This window comes from Dendrobium catenatum, unplaced genomic scaffold, assembly GCF_001605985.2.
Source record: "Dendrobium catenatum unplaced genomic scaffold, ASM160598v2 fragScaff_scaffold_716, whole genome shotgun sequence".
NCBI lineage: Eukaryota > Viridiplantae > Streptophyta > Magnoliopsida > Asparagales > Orchidaceae > Dendrobium > Dendrobium catenatum.
The window spans coordinates 19,072,027-19,098,819 of record NW_021319178.1 but is presented as its reverse complement, the minus strand read 5'-3'; the positions used below and the strand labels follow the sequence as shown (position 1 = coordinate 19,098,819).

The 26,793-nt window shown below is 33.8% G+C and overlaps 3 protein-coding genes and 3 non-coding genes across 7 annotated transcripts in view; 3 read left to right on the top strand and 3 right to left on the bottom strand.

Moving 5' to 3' along the window:
* The first annotated feature begins 4,680 nt into the window (after positions 1-4,680).
* LOC114579973 lies at positions 4,681-4,776 on the top strand. Its single transcript, XR_003701258.1, has one exon. It is a non-coding gene; the product is annotated as a small nucleolar RNA Z157/R69/R10 (small nucleolar RNA).
* Positions 4,777-4,918: 142 nt separating this feature from the next.
* LOC114579974 lies at positions 4,919-5,046 on the top strand. Its single transcript, XR_003701259.1, has one exon. It is a non-coding gene; the product is annotated as a small nucleolar RNA snoR80 (small nucleolar RNA).
* Positions 5,047-10,470: 5,424 nt separating this feature from the next.
* On the bottom strand, positions 10,471-21,487 carry LOC110107000 (calcium homeostasis endoplasmic reticulum protein). Its single transcript, XM_020837123.2, has 4 exons — positions 21,448-21,487; positions 16,169-17,234; positions 14,809-15,083; positions 10,471-11,452 (listed from the first exon to the last, which is right to left on the bottom strand). Exons 2-4 carry the CDS (start codon positions 17,158-17,160, stop codon positions 10,686-10,688), a joined length of 2,034 nt encoding a protein of 677 aa, XP_020692782.1. The 5' UTR covers positions 17,161-17,234; positions 21,448-21,487; the 3' UTR covers positions 10,471-10,685.
* LOC114579965 lies at positions 12,898-13,012 on the bottom strand. The gene has a single exon (XR_003701251.1). It is a non-coding gene; the product is annotated as a U5 spliceosomal RNA (small nuclear RNA).
* Positions 21,488-22,498: 1,011 nt separating the features above from the next.
* On the top strand, positions 22,499-25,867 carry LOC110106987 (cyclin-U1-1). The gene is made up of 2 exons (XM_020837104.2): positions 22,499-22,926; positions 25,545-25,867. The coding sequence occupies exons 1-2, from the start codon at positions 22,550-22,552 to the stop codon at positions 25,765-25,767; spliced, it is 600 nt and encodes a 199-aa protein (XP_020692763.1). The 5' UTR covers positions 22,499-22,549; the 3' UTR covers positions 25,768-25,867.
* Positions 25,868-26,166: 299 nt separating this feature from the next.
* LOC110107001 (histone-lysine N-methyltransferase ATXR2) overlaps positions 26,167-26,793 on the bottom strand; it is a 48,624-nt gene continuing 47,997 nt past the window's right edge. For both annotated transcript variants that reach the window (XM_020837124.2, XM_028696161.1), the window contains 2 exons: positions 26,687-26,743; positions 26,167-26,580 (listed from right to left, as the gene is read on the bottom strand). In XM_020837124.2, coding sequence (XP_020692783.1) covers positions 26,464-26,580; positions 26,687-26,743 — 174 coding nt within the window. In that variant the 3' untranslated portion in view covers positions 26,167-26,463. The remainder of the gene's footprint in view (positions 26,581-26,686; positions 26,744-26,793) is intronic.

Below are 26,793 nucleotides of genomic sequence, written 5' to 3'. Positions count from 1 at the left end.
AAATGCTTTATCCAACCACTTGCTTTCCCGGAATTTTGTTCCGGAGAAAGCTAATTGTAGTTTTGTGAATTTGGATTCTACTATGCATGAAGAGATTCAATGTAATGTTAATTTGGACACTTTTCCTTCTTCTGTTGAGCTGCCTCTAGCTGATGCGTTAGTGGCTGTGGGAAAGGATCATTGCATTGGCAAGGAGTTGTTGGATGTATCTCTTAATGAAACTAATGATGCTTCTTAGTTGCTCACATCTGATCCGACTTTCCCTCCTGTTCCTATTCAACCAAATGGAAAACCTTTTATTGAAGTCACTATTTCCCTTATCTCCATTACAACAACAACAACAACATCAAGCCTTTGTCCCACTACGTGGGGTCGGCTACATGAATCTTTTTTCGTCATTGCATCCGGTTAAAAGTCAAATTCTCATCTAAATTTAATAAAGAAATATCATTTCTAATATTTTCTAACCAAGTCTTTTTATGTCTACCTCTACCTTTCCTAACATAAGCCAAATCTAATACCTCAACTTTCCTAACCGAGTCATCAGAAGGCCTCCGTTTAATGTGACCAAACCATCTAAGGCAACTCTCTCTAATCTTATCTTCCACTGGAGCTACTCCAACCTTTTCACGTATATGCTCATTTCGTATCCTAACTCTAAGGGTCAAGCCACTCATCCACCTAAGCATCCTCATCTCTGCAACACTTAACTTAGTATTATGCTTCTCTTTTAATGGCCAACATTCAGCACCATAAAGCATTGCAGGTCTCACCACCATCTTATAGAATTTTCCCTTTAGTTTGAGGTGGACTTTTCAATCGTACAATAAGCCCGATGCATTCCTCCACTTCAACCATCTAACTTGAATTATGCTGATAATATCCTCATCAATTTCACCATCACTCTAAATAATAGATCCAAGATATCTAAAATGTGTACTCTTATTAATGACTTGATTGCCCAAAGTCACAATCCCCTCACTAGGTCTATTTCCACTAAAATTACACTTCATATATTCAGTTTTAGCTCTACTCAAGCGAAAACCTTTAGACTCTAAAGTTGACCTCCATAATTCAAGTTTACCTTCAACTCCCTCTCTAGTCTTAATTTCCCTTATCTCCATTTCACTCTGAACATATATTTCCCTTATCTCCATTGATGAATTTAAAATTCATTTAAAGGACAACTTGAAGAGTAGCTTTCTTGATCAAATTGATTGGTTGGAGGAGTCTGATTCATCATTTGGGGAAGGTTGTGTTGAGCCTCGGGCTGAGTATGCTTTGAGGATTGGCCATCCTGTTGCTAAAGATTCCTCATGTAGGAGGGGTAAGCGTGGTAGGAAATAATTCTACTAGTTGTTTTGTCTTTCTAATGTTATGTTTTGTTGTTTGGGTTGGTCGTTGCTGTTGGATTTTATTTGAAGGCTGTTGGCTTCTTGGTGGTGATGTCGTTTTGGATGATATTTTTTGTGTTTGATTCTTGGACATTGATCCCCCTATTGGATGTGGCACATTGGCATCCTTGGTGGTGCTTTGGACGTACGAAAGACAACCAAGTTAATTTTAGCATCCGTTATAATTGGTGGTTGTCGATTTGGTGTTTTTTGTTTTTCTTTGCTGGCGATACTTTGAATTTTTTTGTTGTGATTTTTTGTTGGCCCTGCGGTTATAGCTTTTATTTGGGCTATGATGTGGCTCGAGCTCCCCACTATGGATCCATGGCTCATTGGCAACCTTTGGTGGTGCATCTTCTTATTTCTGTTGGAGACCTTTTTTCGGTATTGACGGTTGGTTGGCTTTTTGGTGGATTATTGCTCTTTCACTCCTCTGGATGATTTGTGCTTGACTTCGGAGTGATTGGAAGCCTTTGCCAATTATTGAGCCCGGTGGGCTTTTCTGTTATCTTCTTGATCTTCCCTTTTGTAATCTTTTCTTGTTGGGTCGTTACTCGTTATGCTTGTTGTACTACTCTTTTTTGATGGAATAAATTCTTCATTAAAAAAAAATCTGGTAAGTTCAATCTTCATTTTTTTTTTGCAAGCTTTGCATTTAGAGCTAATAATTTGAATTTAATATGCTGCTATAATCAGGAGGTCACACAATTGGCTTATCTCATTGTTCATCCTTCAGCGAAAGCCTAAAATTTCTCTGGTAAAGGAGATAATGATCCTTCTTTAGATAAGTTATATGCTGAGAATTTGAAGAAGAAATGCAGGCTTTCAAATAATTCTGTGAGTTTTGTGGAGATGGATCCTGAGAGTTTCAGAACATTTGATCTTGGTTATTACAGAAATCTGCTTAAAAGAAGAGGTCTATTCCAATCTGATGCAGCTTTAATAACTAACAGTGACGCCAAGTCTTTCATTATAGAATTGGTTAAGAACCATAAAAAATTTCCAAGAGGGTTTGCTTTGTCAATGGAGAAGATGGGAAGGATTGAGCTGAAGACCGGATTTGAAGGTGAGATAAGGAAGAACTGTGCTGTTATAAATAACTGATTTCTAGTGTTTTTTTTAGATGACTTCCTTATTGAGAAAGAATTGATTTTTGGTTTCGTTTGTGGCTGCTTTCTTATTGCTTCTTAAAGCAGCTTTTTAGTATAAAAATTTTATTTGTTGAACTAGAAAGCTACTTTAAAAAGCAATAAGAAAGCCGTCCCAAACGAATCCTATGTTTTGTTTGAGGATAATCGGCTGGAATCTTTTAAACTTGGCGAGGAAGAAAGCTTTCTTGAATATAGAGGGAGGGAGAGAGGGAGAAGAGTAAAAAACATAAGAGAACTTTTATTCCTCGGCTTTTGCTTTTATAGAGGGTGAAATGAAATTACATAATGTATGTCTATATATAAATATAAGATAAAGGCAACACCAAAGCAATAAAACTAATAGAAAATACAAAAAACATAATTAAGTTGGATAACAAAAACTCTAACAAAAAATTGAGTGCTCACATGGAATTACTAAACTCTTCCATCACCCCATGTGCTAAATAGGCAGAAATAAAAATTGTTTTAAGAAGCAATAAAAAAAAATTATCCTAAAGGAAGCCTAAAATTCAATTTGATTTTGAATGTGATTTCTAAATAATGAGAATAACTTCTCCTTTATTTTAGAAGTTTCTATGATACAATTATCTCTAGAAAACTTCTTGTAAGTTGTAACATTATTCAATAAAGTTGAACTTATATCTTACATGAATTATAATTATTATAAGTATCATGCAAAACTCTAACCAATATTTGGTTAAACTTTGAAAAAGTAATTATTATCATCTTCTTAATATAATCATGATTATTTTCCTTTATTAAGTGTTAAGTCTAAATTTTATGAATTATCTAATATATAAAATATGATAGTTACATTTTATGATAGATTGTTATGGACTCAAGATTCATTCATGCTTGATTCTATTTACTTTACATACTAAAATGTCTGTCAATTAAATCATATTTAAATGAACTTAATTGTATCATTAGAGAAATATTCATGTGTTTATTGATGATAAAGATCAAGCTTTGGTAATGCTATGCTCTTTATCATATCCTTACAATTACTTTATAGATACCATATTTTATGGGTGTGATATACTAGACTTAGAAGGTCTCAACAATTCACTTCTTTTAATAGATGTGGTTGATAAGCTTGAGGAAAGTGATTAACAAGTTGAAGGTTTATTGTTGGTTAGATAAAATTTTCGTCTATTACCAACTCAGGTATTATTACACTATAAAATCTTTAAAAAAAAATTGAAGGGGATTTACATATCTAATACATAGAATTTTAATATTACATGCATACCACCTATAAAATAAACATGGGTGCATAGAATAAAATGTTACAGTTTATAAGGTGATATGGGTGATAATAATGAAATATATGAGTGATATATTTGATATTAAAATTTTATATGAATGATAGGAATGCAATATTAAAATTTTAAGTATTAGATATATAAATAGCATGAAATAAAGTGGTATGTATGGAAATCCCCCTTATATAAAAGGAATAGTAAAACAATATGTATAAATAAAATCTTCACATAAAATAATATGTTTGTGGCGTTTGCAATTTTTATAAATAATTATATAGTTTTTGTGAGTAAAAATATTTTTTGATTATTATTGATATTATAAAAATTTTTTAATCAAATAATAGTTTTTTAATAGCTAATACATTCTAAGATATTTATTATAAAAAATAAATTCTCATCACACAAAATTTTAAAAATAATAATAAAATAATAGTCAAATATTAATATGATATATAAAAAATAAAAAAATTAAACTTTCCCCTTCATACAACAAATAAAAAATAAAAAAATAAATTTGTCCAACTTATACCCTTAATAATTTCTCCTTTGAACGACGGTTTTGCAGTCGACCATCTCTTTTTGGAGCCGCATCAATGGAAAGTAGAAGTGTAACAAATATCTTTGCACCGTCCGATATTAATCCACCGGCCCACATGGTTCCTTATGTTTGCCAACCCTAGCTTCTGGTAACTATAAAAGATCTTCTTAGCGCACCAATAGCTAGTCCAAAACCTAACCTTTCTGTCGATTATCGCAGCTCCAAAATCGCTCATCTTTATTCCTTCCTTTGATGTCCTTTATTCGCTTTCGCATCGGCTTATATACGCCTCTTGTAAGTGCTGTTCTTTGGATTTCAATCCAGTAGTTACTGTTGTTGCCATGATGAGTCTCTATTTGGACTAGAGTTTCTGATCTGGTCATATTTAGCCAGAAATTGAAGACTACCCTTGGCTGTCTGAGCAAAACAGTAATAGTTCATCTCTGAGTTGCTTTCATGATTTTGCTTTTAATCTCATTTTCAGATCTATCTTTAACGATAAAGATGTTTTTTCTGTTTTTAAAATTTTTAAGTTGAATGGATTTTTCACGGTATATAGTGGCGTCCATTACCAATTCCATGGGATAATTTGTTCCTTTTGGTATAATGGCTCGGGCGCTAGATGAATTCTTGATGTGGTTATCCTGATCGTTGGCTCATGTTTGTGCCATCTGATCCTGGAAACGCCACTTATATTTAATCCTAATTTGTAAGTTTTCCCTTTTTTCCAGGCCGATTACTTTTAGGATCATTGATTTTTGATAGTGTGAAGATTATAAGTATATCTTTTTTGCTTTTACCCTTGAGATTTAGGCCATTTTACTGCTAATTTGAAATTTTGTTATGGAATTATACTCATTGTAAAAGCAGATAAGATCAGGGGGGATGGGAGGAAGAAGATCAACTCTTTTGATTTGTGGAGATTGGAAAGCCGTACCTTTAATGTCTGGTTATGTTCTTTAGAATAATAGATCATGGTTTTCCAACTTCACACAACCCAAATGTTTTAAAGCTTCGTTCCCTTTCCCTTAATGTTCTTTGATTAGAGTACAGTGATATAGAACTCAGAAATTGCTTCAGTTCTGCGGATATCTCACCTTCATAGCTACATTTGATTGTTGATATTATTGGTTTTTTTAGATTAAAATTTTTTATTTAAACATTCTTTTAATATTCAGTAGATATTGATTTTTATGTGTGAAAAAATTAAATTAGAGAATTGTCTTAATTTTGCAAGAAAATTTAACACAAAAAAAGAAGAAAATAACATAGGAGTGTATTGAAAATTAAATTAGAGTTTTTGCCTAGAAAACTCTATGACAACAACATCAAATTTTTATCTTTTAAATTTAATTATGAAAAATCATTTCTGATATGTTCTTCACAAATCATTCATCTAAAAAACTAATAAGTGAAAAAAATCACTAGTTATGATCTAGATGAAATAATTATAATTTTTGAATGTTGATCAAAAGGATTTATTGTTCATAGTATTTGGAGAAGATGAGATTATAAAAGTATGAATGATTGATAAGTAAAATTGCAGGGTTGGTAGGAGATTATAGACACTTAAATTGTTGTGCTCAAGAATTATTGGTTTTATACTGTTGGTTTTTGCCGTGGCAATTTAGTAGTAGATGTTGGTAGCTAATGATTTGATGTTGGTTGTTTGATGCCAAAAATCTCTGATAAAAATGCTCTAGTGGCAAAAGTTTGATGATAGTTGTTAAGTAATGGCGTTAATTCAATGTTAGTGTTTAAGTAGCTTGATTAAGAGTCATTTAATAGTAGTGATTTGATGATGGCAAGCGACTTTATGATGGTAGTGGATGAACAATAGTAATTTGATGATTTGATGGTAATTAGTCTTGGAATCAGTCTTGAATTTGGCTCAATACTTTCATTACAAGAAAATGAGTCAATATTGATCCTTATTTTATAAATATATAATGGGTTCAGGGGGCAGCGCCTTCTGGTGAGGTTTGTCTTGATTGGTAGGGGGTGTCAATTTTTTACACGACTTGAAGTTTGATCTGATTTTTTTGGGTTTGGATCCACTCATTTGTTATTGGGTTGGGTTTAATAAATTGATCGGTTTTAAAAATTGAGTCGGGTTTGGATTTGCCAGGGAAATTGAAAATAACTCGAAAATGATCTGAAAGTGGTCCCTGCCTATGTTGATTGCCCGGTTGCCCGTGTTGTCCAACATGTGAAGCTTTGTTGTCATTCGCGAGTCACGTTGTGACATGGGCCAGCCTTCGCACGTTTGCGTGCCAGCTTCCGCTTCGCAGCTTGTGTGCCAGAACCCAGTGCTTGCTTTGGGTTTAGTAGCGCTCGTGTGCATGTCGATTTCTCGTTGGGCTGCGCCTGTGCCCTGATGTTGTGTGCTTGCTGTCGTTGCTCTGCTGTGCCTATTGCTGCTGCTACTTCAAGTTGAGATAATCGGGTCGAGTTGTGTCAATTTGGCAATCCGTGCGGGTTGGATTTGGGTTGAGATAGCCAATTTATTTATAAAAATGGGTTGGGTTTGGGTTGATTGGTTTAGAATTGGATTAATCTAGGTTTGACTCAAACTTATCTGTCAACTCAAATTGACATCCCTATGGTGATCGGTCAAGCAGGGTCAAGAGAAAGTGCCTTCGGAACCAAATTTTTTTATAAAAAAAACAGAATGATGAATTCTATAAGATTCTTCGAGTATTTGAGTTTAATTTTAATCTAAGGAACTTTATTTATATTGAGAGTGGCAAACAGCATACTTTTATCATTGATTGATCCTTATACATTTAAGTGAAGTATTGACATTAGAATTAAATGATTTTGGATTCATTAGGAGTTGGCTTTCAATTTACATCTAATACATGTAAATTTTATTTTATAATAAGGTTCTTGAAATTTTTCATGGCATGAAATCATGATTTCGAAAAATTACAAGCTCCCTAAAATGTTTATGCAATATTTCATCTTTGCTCGTGGATTGAGTAAATTTAATGAAATTATAAATCACCAATTTTTAAAGTTGGCATCTTGGCTAGAGAAAAATTTGGCGTGAAATTTGGTTCTTGAAATTATTGATTTAAGTAATCTAAACTTTAAGTTAGAACTTAGCTGATTCGAACTTGATTTATTTATGGGTTCGTGAATCGAGCTTATTGAGTTCATGAGTTGAGTTTGAGCTCTCATTCAAGCTTGATAACTTATTGAGTTCATGGTTGAGCTCGAGTTCACATTCAAGCTTGATAAGTCTCACGAACCGACTTGAATTCCACTTGCAATTAAAAAAGAAAAACGGACAAGGGCCTCAAGGCGGACAAAGAGCTCGCGATCTTTGGATGTCTCGTGTGTGGACAAAGCACGAGGAGTGCAGTCCACTGTGCAAATAAACCGTGTGTGGCGTGTTGATGAGGGCCTTGAGGTGACCGCTGGACGAGAAATCAGGTGGGAAAACATTAAATAGCCAGTGAGAAATTGAAATCTAGGCTGGAAAATAGCTAATCGTGGCAGGAAACAGAAATCGAGCTGAGCCACTTGAGCTTGTTTTGTTGTTGTGAGTTGAATTCGACTTAAGTTCAAGCTTGGTATTTGACTCGTGAGTCGGGTTTGAACATTTCTTAACTTAAGCTCGACTCGACTTATTTACATCCCTATAATATATCTTATTTGGGGTTTAAATTATTTTAAGTTTTCATTTAAAAGTATCATTAAATTATTTTATGTTCCCGCTTATTGTAAAGTTGTAGTCCTAAGACGAGTGAAGTTTGTGGATAAAAATGATGATTTGCGAATTATTGGCCGGAAATGTAGTAGAATAGGAGAATGTGAAAGATATTTTCCCTCGTTCAAAAGAATACTAAAATTAGTTTTTTGTATTCCCAAACATATGGAAAACCATTTTATGAATTCAATTCAAATATGTGAAATGTTTTTATTTTTAATTTGAATGAATATGGAAAAATAATTTTTGCATTCTAATGAATACAAAAAAAATTGAACATTTATATTTCATTTTGCAATTTGTACAAAGTCAATATGGTATTTTTTTTATATATTTTTTATTTGTCTTATATTAACCGTTAAATCATGCTTCAATTAAGGCTTTATTTGAGATGATTTTTTTATTGCTTTTTAAATTAGTTTTTTAGTATTAATTTATACTAAAATGTTATTTTAAGAACCAATAAAAAAGTCAATTCTATATGAAGACTAAATTTATGTTTTCAAGTGCTAGTAATAAATTTGTGTTGTCTAGTACTTATAAAAAGGAGTCAAATAATGTTGATCCCTATTGGACTAAAGGTTAGGGATTTTGGAGGCTGTGAGAGTTCATTTTTATTTAAAATCTTGTGCATCTTGCTTTATTTTGAGTTAGTGGCATTCTTGTCTCTTGATTCTGATTTATTATTATGTGCGGAGTCCGGATGTCTTCCGGAGATCAATAAAAATGAGCCATGTGGCCCCATTACTGGGTACCCATGCTCGGTACTCCTTAGTACTGCTAGGTACCGAGCGCTTAATCGGATGGGAGAACTGTCCGATGTCCGCACAGAATAATAACTCCATGATTTCAGGGTTTCAGGGTGAGTGCTCTCACTTGTAAATGTCATCCTTGCATTGTTGAATGGATAACTTGTAGCTTGTGTTTTGCTTTTATGGTGGGGGCGATATTTAACGTAAAATTCAATAGACTCTTTTGTATTGATTTTTAACTATAATGATAATGTTTGCTTTTGTCTTTGCAGGCAAATAGTATATGTTTGGTAAGAAAGATAAGACAGTCAATCTAAGGAGAAATTATTGGGTTCTGACACCGGATGATGTCCGGAGCCAATGAAAATGTGTCATATCACCTCCTATTCGATGTTGAGCTCGTTATTGCTTGGTACTCAGTACTTCACAGTATCGAGCTCAATACAACATGATATTCTTCATTGGGGGGAAGGTTTTGGCTCAATATAACAAATATACATCATATACAGTGCATTATATGATGGAGTTGAAAAATTTTCAACTAAATTTAATTTGGACTTATTTGAACTCAAATCAAAACACTTTTGGTAACATCATACTCATCTCATCAGAACTTCTATTTTGACTATATATTTATCAAAAACAATTTGAATGATCTTGAATTTAATTTAATTTATTTTTTTAATTCAAAGATCATGTCAAAATTCAATTCATATACATATCAATCAACGTTTATTCTTATTTTTCATAAATGTTTTATTTATTTAATTATCATTCTTACACCTATCAACATCCAAGTTTATACCACATTTTTTTAGCTCATGATATGTTCCGATATAATAAATAAAACACCACATAATGTATCGCATATGCATGGGAAATTATAGGCATTAATTAAAATAAGCTTGCAGAGCTTTTTTTGACCACGATAGCGTCCGACGGAATATTGCTCTAAAATATTAAGTGAGCGTCATAAATAATAATTGTTTGGAATAAAACATAATTAAATATTTATTTTTATTTTAATTCATTTTGGATAACTTTTTTATTGCTTCTTAAATCAATTTTCTAATAAAAAAAATTAAATTTTCATACTAAAAGCTTGCTTTAAAAATTATACTAAAAATTTGCTTTAAAAATTAATAAAAAGCCATCCCAAACGAAACCTTAATTCTTTTAATTTTCCCTTTCATTTGAATCACCTGAATGAGAATAAAAATGACATCAATATACTTTATCTGAATCTGCTAATGTTAGAAAGCTTTCCTAAGAAGAGAATGATATCTTTTTACTAACTAAAATCAATGCATTTTTTTAGGAGAAATTATCACGTGCGGACACCGGACAAAAGAACCATCCAAATTTACTATGCTCTTACTTCCCTTTTGCAAAAAAGTAATACAAGGGCAGCAAATATTCAATTATGAATACATTTTTAATGCACTTTTGCTGACCTTTTGCAAAAGCACAAAAAATATTTAACTATTTAGTAAAAATTAAATATTTGTTGCCCTTTTACTTCTCTATTGCAAAAGCGCAGCAAAAATACAGTAAAAATACAGCAAATCCAAACAGTCATCTCCGTCCAGTGTCCTCATATGATCAGGAAAAGAAAAACAAGTAGTTCCAAGGCGAAATGAAATGAAAAAGGACAGTTGATGCAAAAAGAGAGTGAACATCAGCCAAGCCATCTTAAAAAACACATTGTTCTTTCGCTGACCATCAATATCTGTCTATCCAGACACTCATGAGCGGTTAATATTCTCATGCTACTCAACAAAATCAACTAGAAGATTTGATGATCTAAGCTTTCACAGAACAAACTACTAAGCCTAATAAAATTTAAAAATTGAATAACATGATCTTATTGTTACCTCGTAGAAGATCTTGCACTCATGGATGAATGGTAATTGGTGCTCCTTTGCTTCCTATATGAAGTGTACACATCATCATACTGGCTGACTTCATTTGGGTTAGCCGTAGCGCCAAGGCCCAATCTCCCAGTACTGGTTGAGCCGGGTTTTCGCTCGACACTCCCATCAGGATATGTACCGGTCTCCGGGTCGACCTGTAGATTTGGTGGTGGTGGTATGCAAGCGCCGCCCTTCCGAGCAATAGGCTCCTCCTGATCATATTCAAATTCATCATTTGGTTCTGATGAGTTCATTGGCCCATCTGACGGGTTAACCTCCCCGATCTCTTTGAAGAACTTCCCAACCCTCTCAAGGATCTCTGAGGGCTGGATATTAGATGGTGGGATAACCGTAGGGATGTCGAGCGGGCTCAATGGCGAGTATGGAACGCCACTGCCAATCTGCATCTTACGAACCATGCCGGGGATGAGACCGGGCGGGAAAAGCGGATATGGCGGAGGGGCCTTGTCGGAGACGATGGTTGCGCCACCTGGTAGAATATTTGGTTGTGGAGTGGTTTGAGCAGAATTTGGAAGTGGCAAGACCCCGGGGAATGAAGTCTGGGGCACAGGTTGATATATCCCAACGGTAACTTGGTTGGGAAGAAACGGACCTGTGGGCAAAAATTGGCTTGGTGGGACTGAAACTGTGGCTTGTTGCTTCTCAAGCTCGGGCAGATCTACTAAGTTATGCCGATCGGATTGCCATTCTGATGATGTGTTACCTGCACTTAACACGCAAATAAGTGAGAATATTTGCAGCTTTATATTCGAGTATTTGGTATTCTACATATGGATTTACTCGAGTAATAAAAACGAAGCACGGAGAAACGCGAGACGACCATTTAGAAGAAAATTTCAGTAAAAAATATCTTCTCATGTAAATTCATGACAAATTTTGAAAAAGATCTGCAGGTGCAAGAGGTTTCTAGGAGTCCAGAATCAATTAGGTTATAGAACAAGCAATGAGAGATTAGCTACCTCAAGTTGAATTTCCTTTAAACGATAAGATTTCTTAGTATATAAATTAATCATGATAAATTTTTTAGCTTTATTTTTAAAACTAGGTTTACCCCTATTGAGCGTGGTGTCTAATGAATATTTAAAGAGTGTGCTTTATAATTAAAACAAAGACATCTTTGGTAATATCATTCATAATATTGAGATAGTTTTGGAAGTTAATAGAATGAGGGCATCTTCCTTGCCAATGGTGACATTAATGTTAAGATCTCTCTTAAACAAGCTCAGGAATTTACATCAGTTGAGGAAGAGTCCTAAATAATATCACTCGTGAATTGATCTACGAGTACATTAACAAAGTTTCTAGAATTAAAAAAAATGGGGGTGAGGGCATCTCTAATTCTCTTTTGATTGACGAATATGCTGTGACTTTCTTGAAAAACTAGTTTTCTGATGAAAGTTTCTATTACCTAAAATTGACTAGTTTTTTATTTCGACTCTCATTACTATCAAAGACAACTTGATACTTTCTCAGACCCCTTCCTTTGACGAAATTGAACAGCGTCTATAGCTTAAAGAACTCCACTGTGTGTATTGATGGTCATTCTACCCAATTTTATAATTCTTCTTAAAACATTATGAAGCAGGATTTGATTAATGCGATCATTGAATTCTTTGTTAGTGCTGCCCAAAATACTTCTCCCGTACATCTTTAATTTTGATCCATAAAAAGGGCAACATTAACTTTTGGACGGATTATGAATCAATTAGCTTACGCATTGTCTTTAATAAGTGTCTAAGATTTTAGCCCGTAGACTTAACATGATATTGGAAAAAGTTACATACACTACTCATAGTGGGTTTGTTAAAGTGGAAATATTATGGGTATCATCCTCCTAGCCTAAGAAACTATGATGCACCAACACTCCATTTTAAGGGGGTATGCAGTATCGAACACATACACGTGTCCGACATAGTGGGGACACATGTCGGACACGTCATTAGTGTGTCCAATTTAAAAATAAATCGGACATGCGTGTCGGACACGCGTGTCCGGTTTATTTTCTAATTCCACCCTCGACTACAGTGCTATCTTCTATTTTTCCCTACCTTAAATTCCACAAAGTGGGAATTATTATGGCACAGGCAACCATAGAAATAAATACATTGGTAATAACTTCCTAGAACCTTATCAACTAGACTAGTTGGCACTCACATTTTTTTTAACCCTAAAAAAATTGGCATATGCTGCTTTATGTGACGAGCACACGGTATTCTTTAGTAAAAGGCGAAAGAATAGATCGCTATGGCACTCACATGTAAGTCTAGTTTGGTTGCCCAAAAGTATGTTGAAATTTAATTACTATATTGCGATATAGCAGCTATAATCTAGCCTTATAATTTTAGAGGATTGGCTTGTCTTCTCCTATACTAACATTCTAGATGTGGGAGGTTTTCTTGTATTTAGATGAAGTTCATTTCTCATTCTGTTCTGATTTTAATTCTTGACATTTGAGCACAACGCCTCTCTAGTGTTGGTTTCAAATCTAGGTGTTAATTGGCTTGGGTGGTTTTATACTGATTATCATTATTTATATGATGATCTCGTTTGCAAATGATTGTGGTTCCAATGGCTTGCCAACCTTAATTCAAAATAAAATGAAGTCTACCTCGCTAGCCTGATATATAGTATAACTTTACAAAACACAAATTGAAAGCGGTCTTTAAAAAAAGAGGTTCAAGGATTGTTGATTTTCCTGAAAAAGGAAGTTAAGATGCCATTCTCATTTTAAACATCATTGGAGGTGAATGGAACAAAATTAGTATTACTTCCTCACCAGGTTTAATGGTTAAATGTTTCGATGGTTAGGGCCGCTACGAACTTTGACAAATGCTTGTTTATGTGATATGTGATTTAATCAATCTATCTTTGTTGCACATATGATTCCCCGCGCATCTGAAAAATAAACTTAAAATTGCAATTGTTGAAGTAACTAATAACAAAATGAGAGCTATGATATCATGGCAAGAATTGGAGAATAGATTTAGTGTACTTTCATCCCACCATGTGCAAAATTTATACAATTTTAAAAGACCTTCGAACAATAAACAAAGAACATCAGGAAAAATAAATAAAAAAGATAATTATAATAGTGACACATATTGGTGAGCTAGTAGCAAAAATCCTATTGATCCATGAGGTGGAAATATCAAGGAAGGAAGAGGGTAGAAGTATTGTGGAATGTTTTGAAACCTATGATAGGGTTGGAGTTTGAAGTGTTGCACCAAGAATGATTCTAAGAAAAGATTGAAGAAGTTGTGGTGCAAGACTCAAAATTGGCGATATAATTTAAATTATACTGATGATTTTAATGCCCCTAAGAATTTGATGTTATCAAAATTAATGATATTTTTTTACCCATCTAGCCACATTATATGCCAAGTATCTATAACTACATTTAATTTTTTTCAGAATCATGTATAGTTTGATCCCTAGTAGCCAAAAGCGCATAGGCAACTCAAAGAAGCTTTGAGTCATTACATTCTGATTCAAACTATGAAAGATGAAACCTTTTTGAATGAAAAAAATAAATTACCCATATTTTCTGTCTTTTTGAAGTTGATGTGATCCTCTAAATAATATGCCACCAAATGAAACAACATATAGAATTAGTATATGTCTTAGATGAAGTTAGTAGGATTTAGGGCTTAGGATTGGTACATTACATCTTAGCTTGGCATCCACAATCAGTAACTCACAACTAGCTCGCAGTAATACTAATGAGCATGCACACACAAAATCCATAAGTACACATTAATTGATCTAATTGGCAAACTTAGTGTGCTATTAAGGCAAAGTTATAATAAATTGTCTAGACTCGCTCATCTAATAACGATTGCTGTTTTGGTGAAAATTTCATGTTGCATGCTTTAAGTTCAAGCCAAAAGACAGGAGCACAAAGCAATTTGATTTTAAAAATAAAAAAGGCAAAATCTTTATGATAGCACAAATTGGGAAATTATAAAGAAAAAAATAGTTCAAGTAAACAAAAAAAGCTGCCCACAAAAGCTGGAAACATTAAGAAGGGAGGAAAACATAAATCATAAAGTTAGGAGTGACCTGTAATGTTAGCTGAGTCAAACCCGAAAGGAGTTTCCTTGTGTGAAGCGAAGACCAATGGTAGACCACCACTCATTTCTTTCTCCAGGCTAGCAATGGTTTCCTGATCATAAACTTCCTTTGAAGCCCAGAACTGTAAAATTTTCTCCAATCGACTCTGGTTTGCATCCTTATTTTGTGGGTTGTTATATATCCTTGCAAGCATGCTTCCCAAGACAGGTTTAAATGCAAGTGCTTCATTATCCAAATCCAAAGGATTTGTTCTCCGTTGCAAGCTGGGGTGGGGTGGGCGGCATTAAGCATTAGCCATCGGAAGTAAAGTAAATTCAAAGTGCTGGGCATAGAGTATATAGATTATTCAAATTAAACTCTACATCTTCAAGCATTTGAGTATCACGAAAGTTCAGTTATCACATAAGCTACTTCATGCAATATATATATATATATATATATTAAAATGGAAGCGAGTATCTGTGCTGGGTTAGTACCTCTGTCATTAAGTTTTTAAACAATAGTTAATATAACTTCAGGATTGATTATATTTCCCAATTTGTTGAACATGTATATGATGCGGTTTGGAAGTGAAAACAGAAAAATAGAGAAGAAGAAATTGCTAGAACACAAATATTAGGGCTGGTTTTGATTAATACTTCAACAATAATGAAATATACAATCGATCTACTATTCGAGAGGTAGATCGGTTCTCCCGCAAACCCTCGACGCCACTAGGAAACTCTCAAAGAAAAACTATAGCATAAATAACAGTTGCATAATCTAAAAATAATACATAGTTAGCCCTAAATAGGCTACCCTACATCCCTCCCAAATCAACCTCGTTTCCTTAATTAATTCCTTCTCAATTTTGAACTCTTTCCCTAAATAATTCCCTACCAATTATCATTAAAACATTCCTAAATCTCTCTCTCTATTTCTCTTTCTAATATATTGAATTAAATCATTCTTGGGCCCCACAAGGTGGGATGAATCCCCTCACTAGAATTGCCCAGCTCTCCTACTATAGGTCTGATTCAGAGGATCCGGGCGTAACAATATACAAAAAAGTTAAAGTTGCCAAGCAAAATATAACTTATAGCGCTACTGTAAAGAACAAAAATAATGAAAATAGCTGTTACAATTGATGTTGACTGAAAAGTGCTTGACTTTAAAAAATCATAGATGTTGCAGGGCATTATTAACCAGAAAAAAAGGAATAACTGAATAATCCAATGAAAGCCAAAATGACTACAGAAGACAAAATACAAAATACTTACGATAGGCTTATCAATTACAAGAAAATTAGCTGCAAACAAAAATTCTATTGAGCATAGTTGCTAGAATAAGAATAAAAACGGGGGGTTACCTGTCAAAGAGAATGTCATTTGCTAGAAAAACTATGTGTAGCTGTCTTTCTGAATCTTCTAGAGAAAATATTCTGTCTCTAAGAGCATCAGCTAATGCTGGTGCAAAAGGTGACCTTTGCATAAACCACATTTTTGCACCCTTTATTGACTCTTTAGTGCCAGTGAGATTGCTAAGCACGCTATTAAGCTCTGCAGCAACATCAGCAGGAAGTGGCCCTGACAGACCCTTAAAAGCTTTCATAGACGATTCATAGTCAGTATGAGCTTGGCCCAAGAAACCTTGGGGATGTGGTGGCCGTTGATGCTGGTCGAAATAAGGAGGAAATGAAGGTTGGTGTGATTGAGGTCCCGGAAGCATTGAACCTGGGACTCCAGAAGTAGCACCCAAAGGAGGGGGGCTCAGAGAAGAAGGATTTAGCATGGGATTATGTGACGGAGGCATCATTGGAATTGAGGACGCAAATGAAGGATTAAAGGCTGGACCTGATCTTGTAGATAGCCACAACTTGTAACGATAGTAATTATGCCCTTCACCTCCAAAAAGGAAACTGTAAGCAGGATTGTCCTGCTCCCTCTCACGTATCAGAGCCTCAAATTCAGGACCATTTCTTGCTGCATACTCAATTAACTTATCAATTCTTTTGTTAAGCTCTGGGTCTGCAGGAGGAGTTGAATCATATGGGTGCATCATAGGAGGGCGCAAGAGATGAGGGGGTAGATGAGGTGAATATCCAGATGGTGGTTGTTGCTGCTGTTGAAGATGGAGCATGGGATGGGACGGGTGTGGATAGAGCTGTGGCTGAGGCAAGCGGTGATGGTAAGGGTATTGTTGAATAGAAGGGTGAGGAGGCATGAAAGGTGATCCATGCATTTGTTGAGGATGCTGCAGGGGTTGTGGGTGAAAAGCATACTGCTGTTGCTGTTGGATATTGGCTTGCTGCTGCTGAGCAAAAGCCATTGCAGCAGCATAGTCATGAGGTTGTCTATCCATTAGCAGGAACTGCAGTTCAAATCCTAATAATAAGCAGTGTAACAATCACACTTCTGATTCTGATTGTTAGCAACCTGAAAAAATGACAAGCACTCGTAATCAGCAACTGATAAAATTGGATTTTTATTCTTTTTTTGGTATTCTAGGGTGGGAAGAGATTTTTTACAAGGGATCTATCCATTTAAAATATAAAATATACAAAGCAAGCTACTGTAATATCTAAATTCCTGGAAGATGCCTATCCGAACATCAAAATTAGGTAATAATGATAGTCTGAAGAAATACATATTCCAAAACCAATAAACTCCTTTGAAATCAGAGAACAAAAGATCACAATATCACCTCTGTCCAAGGCACTTCACCCAAATTTTTTACAGGATGAGGAAAGAACAATTGAACTACGATAATGTGATGTTTCTGAAACTGAAACTCTTTAGGACCTTTTAATCATCCTCCGACTTCATATTCATCCATAAAAAGTGATAAATCATAATCAGAAACCTAATGAAGTTGTCTGAATGCACAAATCTATAATCATAAATTATATGAAACAAAACTTTATTGAGGTAACGAAAATACTAACAAATTATTATCAAGGAAAACTAAAACATCAAAACAATTGAAAAGAAGGGATCAACTACATTTATTAAGTGTCTAGAAAAAGAACTAATACTAAGAAAATAAATATTAACAAAAAAAAAAACTACTTTTGATAAATAATCTCATGTGATAACGGGCCGCCAACAACTGATTTGTATCTATTCAGCAAAGAACAAATGAACCTACTCTAGAACATATTCATTCAATCACCAAAAATAAAAACTCTCCCTACCTCCACCGTAATTGGAACAAGTTCATTCGCTTAAATAGATCTTCTCATAAACGCCTTAAATGTAAAAGATGATAACCAAGGGAGTGTAGATTGTATTCTAGTGTCTCAATCATATGATACATGATATCTAAATCCTAGAAAATTATAAATCATACAATAAAGGACTTATTATTATAATTGATGATAGTTCATTATCCAAAATTGTTTGAACTGGGTTTGTTAGCATCTCAAATAAATTAACTCTCAATTCAATCTTGCTAATACCAATTCTTGATTGTGACACGTTGTCTATCAATAAATTCACATCCTTGATATAGATTGCAGTTCAAATTTGTTTCTAATTTTTGTAAACTTGAGGAATTAGAATTGGAGAAGATAGTTGAGATATGTTTGAGGTTTTATCTCCCCAAAGTTGACTCTTCATAAAAGAAGCACTTAAGATCAAGTCATCTAGTCAATATCAAAGCAATCCTATGTTATATTTTAATTCCAATAAGGATAGTGAAATCATGTTATGTTACTATCTCCTAGAATATCCAAACTTTGCATATCTTGAAAACTACTCCCTATGTTATTCATAAATAAAAATTCAAAAAACTTCTCATGTGAAGTTTGAGAATTCTAAAATCATGTAAAAATTATTATCCATGACTATCATACAATAAATCACATCATTTTTCTTTAACAGAGTTTAAATATGATTCTATGATATTCAAATCTTATTCTGGCAAGATTCAAACATGATTAGAGCTTTATTCTAGGCTAATAGTGCTCAGTGTGCAAATAAGGTTTGAACAAAATAAAAGAAGGTTCGAACAAGGATCTAATACTGAATATATAGTTCAAATCTTATTTGTTTTTTAACTTGAGATTCTTCTTTCATATCCTTTATATTATAACTTACTGAATATATAGATGATTGCATTCAAACTTACATTTAATAAAAAATACATGAACAATAACCTTCAATCATTGCAAGGATATGTGGGGAAACTTTATTATAGATGCGACCTAAATAGATTATATGTTGAAGAAAAAGATAGCGCTTATGAGGTTGTTTGGTTGGCTGTAAAGTGAATAAATGGGAACTATTTTTTCTGTTTGGTTGGATGTATGCAAAGTAAAGTAAAATCAATTGAATCGAAATGGCATGTACTCATGGTCGCTCGGGATGAAGAGGGAACAAGCGGATGTTGATGCTAAGCAGTGGTTGATGTTTGAATCGAAGAAGAGATGGGAAAATGTGGGGAATCGTTGGATGGTCAGACCATTGCGTGCGGCTGAGGGAGATGGGGATTTGGCCCTTCTTGTGCGGAACAAAGAGACGAGAGGGGACTGGGCTTCGGGCCTTGGAGTGTCCAACAGAGCAAATGAAAGAGGAAGGAGTGGAAGAAGCGAAATCGACTCAGATCGTGCAGATCTTCTAGCGTGCGAAGTCAAACAACAACGATGGAGCCAAAGAAGCAACTCCTCACACCAAGAAATGAGGTCGAATGACAACAGAGATATAAAGAAGATGAAAAGCAAATGCTAGTACAGAACTCTACTTCACACGAAGTAGGAGGAAGAAACAAAGTATTCTCGTGGGCTACTCTCTCTCTCTCTATCTCTATCTCTCACCTGCTGAATTCCTTTTTTAATTGATTTATGCGCATTTATTTTACCAGCAAAATAAACTGAAGCGGAGAATTCCAAATACATTAGAATTTTACTCCACTTTACTCAAGTGTCCATCCAAACACCAAAAAGTGAAAAAGATAAGCATTCACAATACTCTACATTCACTTTTCCTCCAACCAAATAGACCCTAAAATAGAGATATTCGAACAATTTTCTTGTTTGAAGGTTCATGCTAGTATTATTATTAGAGACCATGACAAATATTTCTAACATCTGAATAAAAATATAACAGATACTTTTATCTAATTACGAATACTTCATTAGGTTTCTGAGTATGATTTTATCACTTTTTATGAATGAATATGAAGTCAGAGGATGATTAAAAGGCCCTAAAAAGTACAAGTTCATTCGTTCCATTATTTGACTTCGTAGACTAACATTTTTACAAACCCTAACCGTCTATTATGAACCTTTTGTTACCATGCAATTACCAACAATAAAAAGTAGGGCTAGAGTTAAGAGATTGTTTTGTTTGATGCTTTTAAAATATATGTATTTTAGAAATTTCTAAAATATTTATTTTGATAAAAATTATATGTATTGTAATATTTAGGGTTGAATGCAAATTAGAGTTAGGGATTGTTCGATCTGGCAAAATATTAGATGTTAGGGAATTAGATGAAACTGTGTATTTTAAATTTAATCGGGTCAAGTCTAATTGTTTTGATTATTCAGAGCATTAATAAATCGAATCAAAACAATTTGCCAATAGGAGTCTCCATTGCTATTATGAACTCATTGTTAAGATCAAATAATTCTAAGCCTGACATCTTCACCAATACAATTCACCAACATTGTCAATCCCATAGATCAACTAAGTAAGATTTTCTAAGATGCCCGACATTGCTACTCGCCAGTAATTGCTTAAAAACATCAAGCGAATCCGCTCCCTATTTGAAAACAGTAAATTATATGATGTGACCTCATGATGGTTCGATAGAGATTCAAGATCCTTCAAAACCTCTAAGCTCTCACATCTTTTTCTCTAGTTTAGCTTCCAAAGATGTAGAGATTAAGGTTTAGCTTCCAAAGATGTAGAGTTTAAGGTTTAGCTTCCAAAGATGTAGAGATCAAGGTTTAATTATTAATTTTTTGTAGTATCTTTTTTTGTAAATGTAAACAAAATTCAAAACACTTCATTGAATGGCTATGAGTAGTGGCGGAGCCAAAAAAAAATTTTCAACAGGGGCCTAAATTTGTTTTGACAAATTTTCCCTGAATATTGCTGTTTCATGGCTTGCAATAGTATTTATACATATTGAAGATCAAGCAGACATCCAAGACGGAATTATCATCAAAGAATTCAAACAAATGAGCACAGTTCAAAAAGTTCTGTATACCTTCAATCTCATTTCATGCATCTAATCGATTGGGGGTGTTAAATCTGGAAGCAATTATTTAGAAACATAAATAAGATTTAACCGAGCAAGGATAGACAAATTTATCCTAATCAAAAGCTACCAGCAAAAACACTGTCGAGTAAAAGAAATATTGAAAAGCTAAAAACGTATGCCTTGAAGTTGACTGCAATCATATTTTAACAGGTAAAATTACAGTAGAGAAAATAATCAGGAATTTAAACCAAGATCACTTAAACAAGAAATAGTAGTATCTTATTATTAACCAGAAAAATTTTCCAACCGTAACCGAGCAAGCAAAATATAATTCGGAATGTTAGAGGACAATAAAACATATCCCTTAGAAGACAAAAAGAAAAATCTGCTTCAGTAGATGAGGTCGACTGATAATCAACCAAAATCAAGAAAATTCAATACTTGGATCAACTTGTAGACGAGGTCGAGGTCGAGGTCGAGGTCGAGGTCGACGGAGAAGAGCCGGAAGTCCGGCGGTTCTGCGCTCGTGGAAGTGGAGCCGCTTGCGTCTGTGCTCAAGGTCGCGAGGGAGGAGCGGATGAGAGGCGGGGAAAGGAGCGACGCTGAACAGACGACTTAGGGCGTATCATGCTTTTGTCAGTTCCACCCCTCCAAATTTCGAACTTTTATTAGGTCCGGTGCAAGAGGCAGAGGAACGTCCGGTGGAGGCAAAATTCCCGTTTTGATATTTACTGGTATAACTCGGTATTGAATTTTCATGTGATGGTATTCTTCGTTATTGTTTGATATTGCTCAGTATTTGGTCGGTATTTCTCATTTTTTGGCGCGATTTGACCTCTGACCAGACGTTCCTCTACGTCCGGTCGAAGGACGTAATAATTGTTCCCAAATTTCATGCCTTACTTCCTCTTCCCAGACTAACATTTTCATAAATTTTTATTTTTGAGTAAAAAAACATCAAATAAATTATCAAAATTAAAAAAAAAATTATATTTGATCAGATACATCTATTTTAATTATTTTTTTCTTTTAATTATTTATTTCATACTTCCTCATTTTAATTTTTATTCAATATTTAAATACGATTGTAAAACAATAAACTAATTATTAAGTTATATTAACATTAATATCAAATAAATTTGAACAAAATATGATAACATTTTTTATGATTATTTAATCAAAAAGTTTCTGAAAATTTTGTGTCAGGATGAATATATCAAAATTAATTTAAGATAAAAATATTAATTATTATTTATTAAATTTTATATTATAAATTTTTAAATATTTTTAATAGTTCTATATTTGAATCTTTAATTTTGATATATTATATATATATTTTTTATAATAATATTTTTTAAATAAGTCGGCTCCTGAGTCAAGCCGATATGAACTAATCAAGCCGGCTCACGGCTGACACGAGTCAGCTTATCTATCGTCAGTTTTATTCCTATCCTTATCTAAAATAGTCTATATCTCTATATATAACTGTTAACTAAGGCGCGACAGCCGGCGTACAGAATCAACAAAAGCGCAGTCGAGGTAAATGCCGGGAGTCGGAGAGCTGGAGGCCGCCGCGGCGGAACTGAACGCGCAGCAGGCGGTGGGTGCAGTGGCAAACGCGCTTGAAAAGCTGGTGGCGCGGAACGATCTCGTTGCAGCGGCGACGATGGCAGAGGAGGGCGGCGGAAAAGGAAGGGGAGTGGCCGCGTTCAGAGGCCTTCGGCGGCCGGCGATAAGTATAGAGAAGTATATGGAGAGAATCCATAGCTACGCCCTTTGTAGCCCGGCTTGCTTTGTGGTTGCGTTCGTCTACGTCGACCGGGCGGTCCACCGCCGGCCAGACTTGCTCGTCGGTTCGCTTAATGTCCATCGGCTGATGCTCACCAGCGTCATGGTAGCCTCCAAGTTCTTCGATGTTATGTAAGTTTCTCCTTCTTGCTCGGTCACTTCGTTGTATTCAATGGCGTAGGAAGCTTGAGTAACGTTATCCTTATTAAAATGAAAAATAACATTTGCATTAGAAATCATAATAAAATCTGGATTTCAAATCCTTCATGTTGTTTAAAGGATTGTCTGATTTACCTCTCGAATGTTCTTGCGACAGAAGTAAAGAGGTGTGCTTAAAATAAGAGCTTATCCTACTCACTCCAAACTCTACATATTTTTTATTATTTTTAATTATTTGTGTATTTTAATGATTTGAAGCTCTCTATGATTTGGAACATGATTATCTATTCTCATGATACAACAACAACAACATGAAGCCTTTATCCCACTATGTGAGGATCATATACATGAATCATTTTTCTCCATTGTGTCATGTTAAGAATCAAATTCTCATCTAAATTAAAAAAGGATGTCATTTCTAATATTTTATAACCTAGTCTTTTTAGGTATACTTTTATCTTTCTTAACATAAGTCAAATCTAATCTAATCCATCTATTTTCCTAATCAGGTCATCAAAAGGCTGTCTTTTGATGTGATCAAACCATTTAAGGCGACTCTCTCTAATCGTATCTTCCACCAGAGCTACTCCAACCTTTTCCCGTATATGCTCATTTCGAGTCATATCTTTAAGAGTAAAGCCACTCATCCACATGAGCATCCTCATCTTTGCAACACTTAACTTAACATTATGCTTCTCTTTTAATGGCCAACATTCTACATCATAAAGCATTACAGGTTTCACTACCATCTTATAGAATTTCCCTTAAATTTCTGAGAGACTTTTCCCTTAAATTTCTGAGAGACTTTTCTATCACATAACAAGCTCGATACATTCTTCCACTACAATCATCCAACTTTAATTCTAGTAATAATATCCATGTCTATTTTATCATTATTTTGAACAATAAACTCAAGATATCTAAAATGAGTTCTCTTATTAATGACTTGATCACCATTATCTCTTCTCATGATGATCAATTAAAAAACATAATTATCTATTATCATGACTTGAGCTTGAATTTGATTAATTAATTGAATTTGAACTTAAGCTCAATCTTTATTCTACGAGTTTGAGTGTTCTTTTATTATAAAAGAGAGAAATGATTGTGATACAAGCAATTTTTTTAATGAAACAATAAAAAGAGAAATTAGAAGAAAAATATTAAATGATCATTAAATATAAGAAAGTGAGATATAATTTTTTGGCTGCTTCATACTTAAAATCTTGAATGTTAATAATAAGTACATTTTAAATTAATATTTTTTTAATATGCATGTCATCTTGTGAGCTAACAATTTGAGTCAGGATAGTCTCAAGCTTAACTCATTAGCTCATTGAGCTCGGCTCATGAGTCATTTATCGAGTCAAACTCGAGCCAGCTTACTAGTCAGCTTGACTTACCCCTAATCTATTTATTGAAATCATACGTATAAATCAGTTTTGATAATGTTTAAAATAATTGAGCAACTTTGATCTTAAATATGAAAATTATACTATCAAAATCTAAACAAATGAAGAGCAATGATTCTCAAAGGAAAATAGGTATAAGATATCCCACATTCTCATCTTCTTTTTTTTTTTCCTGGATCTTTGGAGATAAGCATGCCTCTTCATTAATTGATCATTAAATGTGTACTAGGCATATTGTAATAATTTAGATAATTAAAATATCTTGTTGATCCTTCTTCTGGTCTTAATCATTAAAAGTTAAGAGTTTATACATCATAGTTAACTAATTTAATTGATAAAATTTTTAAAAGTTATTGTCAAAATTCTAAGAACAAATCTTATCAAATTTATATTTTTACACTAAACTTAAAAAAAAAAAAACATTTATTTTAACTGCTACAGAAATGAAAATTCCTACCAATGCCTATGTAGGCTCCTTTTCTTATGCACAGCATACAGGTAATATTCCTAAATATTCAGATCAACCCATGCCTATCCAAATATTATGCTAATTACACCTTAGACTTTCTTTTTCAAAATATTTTTGAAAAAAAATGCTAACATAATTAATATTCCAGCTATTTAAAATAAATTGCAAGATTGATATTAATAACTGCACTCTGGGTTTAAATGAAAGCTGCTTCACCAAAAGTTATGCAGCAATTTCTTTCCAACTTATGTTTACTTAAGGCTTTGTTTGGAATGGCTTTCTTATGATTTTTAAAGCAACTTTTAAGTAAAAAAAATAAAAAATTTTGTACTAAAAAGCTACTTTAAAAAATAAGAAAGCCATCCCAAACGAAGCCTAAGGCATGTTTTGAACGGCTTTCTGATTGCTTCTTAAAGTAGTTTTCTAATGCAAAAAAATTTAAATTTTATGCTTAAAAATTATTTTAAGAAGCAGTAAGAAAGTCATCCCAAATGAAACCCAGCTTTCTTATTATTTTTAAAGCAATTTTTTAATATAAATTTTTTTTTATTTTTTTTTCTAAAAAGCTGCTTCTAAAAACAGTAAGAAAGTCATTCCAAATAAAAACTTACACAATCACACATTAGTGTATGTACCAATTTGTTTTTCATTTCAGACTATTTAGGGTTTGTTTTTCCATATAAAATATGCTGGTTTGTGTCATGTTGCAGGGCACAAAGCAATGCATTCTATGCAAAGGTGGGAGGCGTGAGCAATGCTGAGCTAAATAATCTGGAGATAGAGCTGCTCTGTTTACTGGATTTCAAAGTGAATGTAAGCTCACATGAGTTTGAGAGTTACCTCTCTCATTTGGAGAAGGAAATGCTGGCAAGCAGAACCCATCCAAACTTCGCAAACCATTCTGGATTTGGAGGACAGCAAAGTTATGTATAATAAGTTTGTTGAACTATATGAAAAACAACTGTTTGTTATAGTAATTCTTTTGTCAGACTCATTAGTTTTTGAACTTAATAATGATCTCTACACATTTTAGTATGGTAAGAATCTAGATTAAGGTTTCGTTTGGAACGGCTTTTTTAATGCTTCTTAAAGCAACTTTTTAATATAAAAATTAAAATTTTGATAAATAAAAAGCTGCTTTAAGAAGTAGTAAAAAAGCTGTCCCAAAGGAAGTCTAAGGTTTCATTTGGTATGACTTTCTTATTGCTTTTTAAAGCAATTTTTTAGTATACAAATTAAAAATGTATGTACTAAAAAGCTGCTTTAAGAAGTAGAACGAAGCCTAAGAGTGAAATGATTTTGTGTCAAATTCATTCGGGTTTGAATAAAGAATGCCAAACAACAAATTCTTCCGGATAATTATATTGAGCTTAGAAGCTGCTTTTACAGTTGGGGATCAAAGCCCTCAATGACAAAGTCTGTTTTATTCCCATATGTATATATAATGAGTATGACAAAAGAGTTCATCATACTCTCTGGAATTTATATAATAATAAAAAAAAAAAACATAGAGAGTTGAAAAACTATAGAAGTTGAAGTTACCTAAAAATACGTGGGCATAAATGAATAGCAGGCAGTGGCAAAAATTATAAATAAAACAGCTAAAAAAGTGAGGTTATTGTTGTACTGCTATCGAGATGATTGCTCCTTTCTGCACTTACGGCAGCTGCATTTGAAGCCATAATCAGCCAGTAGAGCTTGTCTCTCCTCATATGGAAGGTCCTCATCAATATACGAAATAGTAATCTGAACAAAAATAATGCTATTTTTCTAAGACAAGTTAATCAACAACCACTTAATCGAGGTGAGATATTTGTAGCTAATATTCAAATAAAATGATGGCAAACAATACCTCCTCCCCTATTGAGATTGGGTTGACTGCAATTATTACAGTATGTCCATCTATGTCCTGCAGTTTTAAATGTTATCAAACATCAAGTAAGAACCATAGAATACAGC

Excerpts from the sequence above, each read along its gene's own strand:
- LOC110107000 (XM_020837123.2), bottom strand. The coding sequence starts at position 17,160 with ATGGATAGACAACCTCATGACTATGCTGCTGCAATGGCTTTTGCTCAG. Across the intron at positions 15,084-16,168 it reads AATGACATTCTCTTTGACAG|CTTGCAACGGAGAACAAATC; the intron begins GTAACCCCCCGT and ends ACCCCACCCCAG. Across the intron at positions 11,453-14,808 it reads TGACTCAGCTAACATTACAG|GTAACACATCATCAGAATGG; the intron begins GTCACTCCTAAC and ends TGTTAAGTGCAG.
- LOC110106987 (XM_020837104.2), top strand. The coding sequence starts at position 22,550 with ATGCCGGGAGTCGGAGAGCTGGAGGCCGCCGCGGCGGAACTGAACGCG. Across the intron at positions 22,927-25,544 it reads TCCAAGTTCTTCGATGTTAT|GGCACAAAGCAATGCATTCT; the intron begins GTAAGTTTCTCC and ends GTCATGTTGCAG.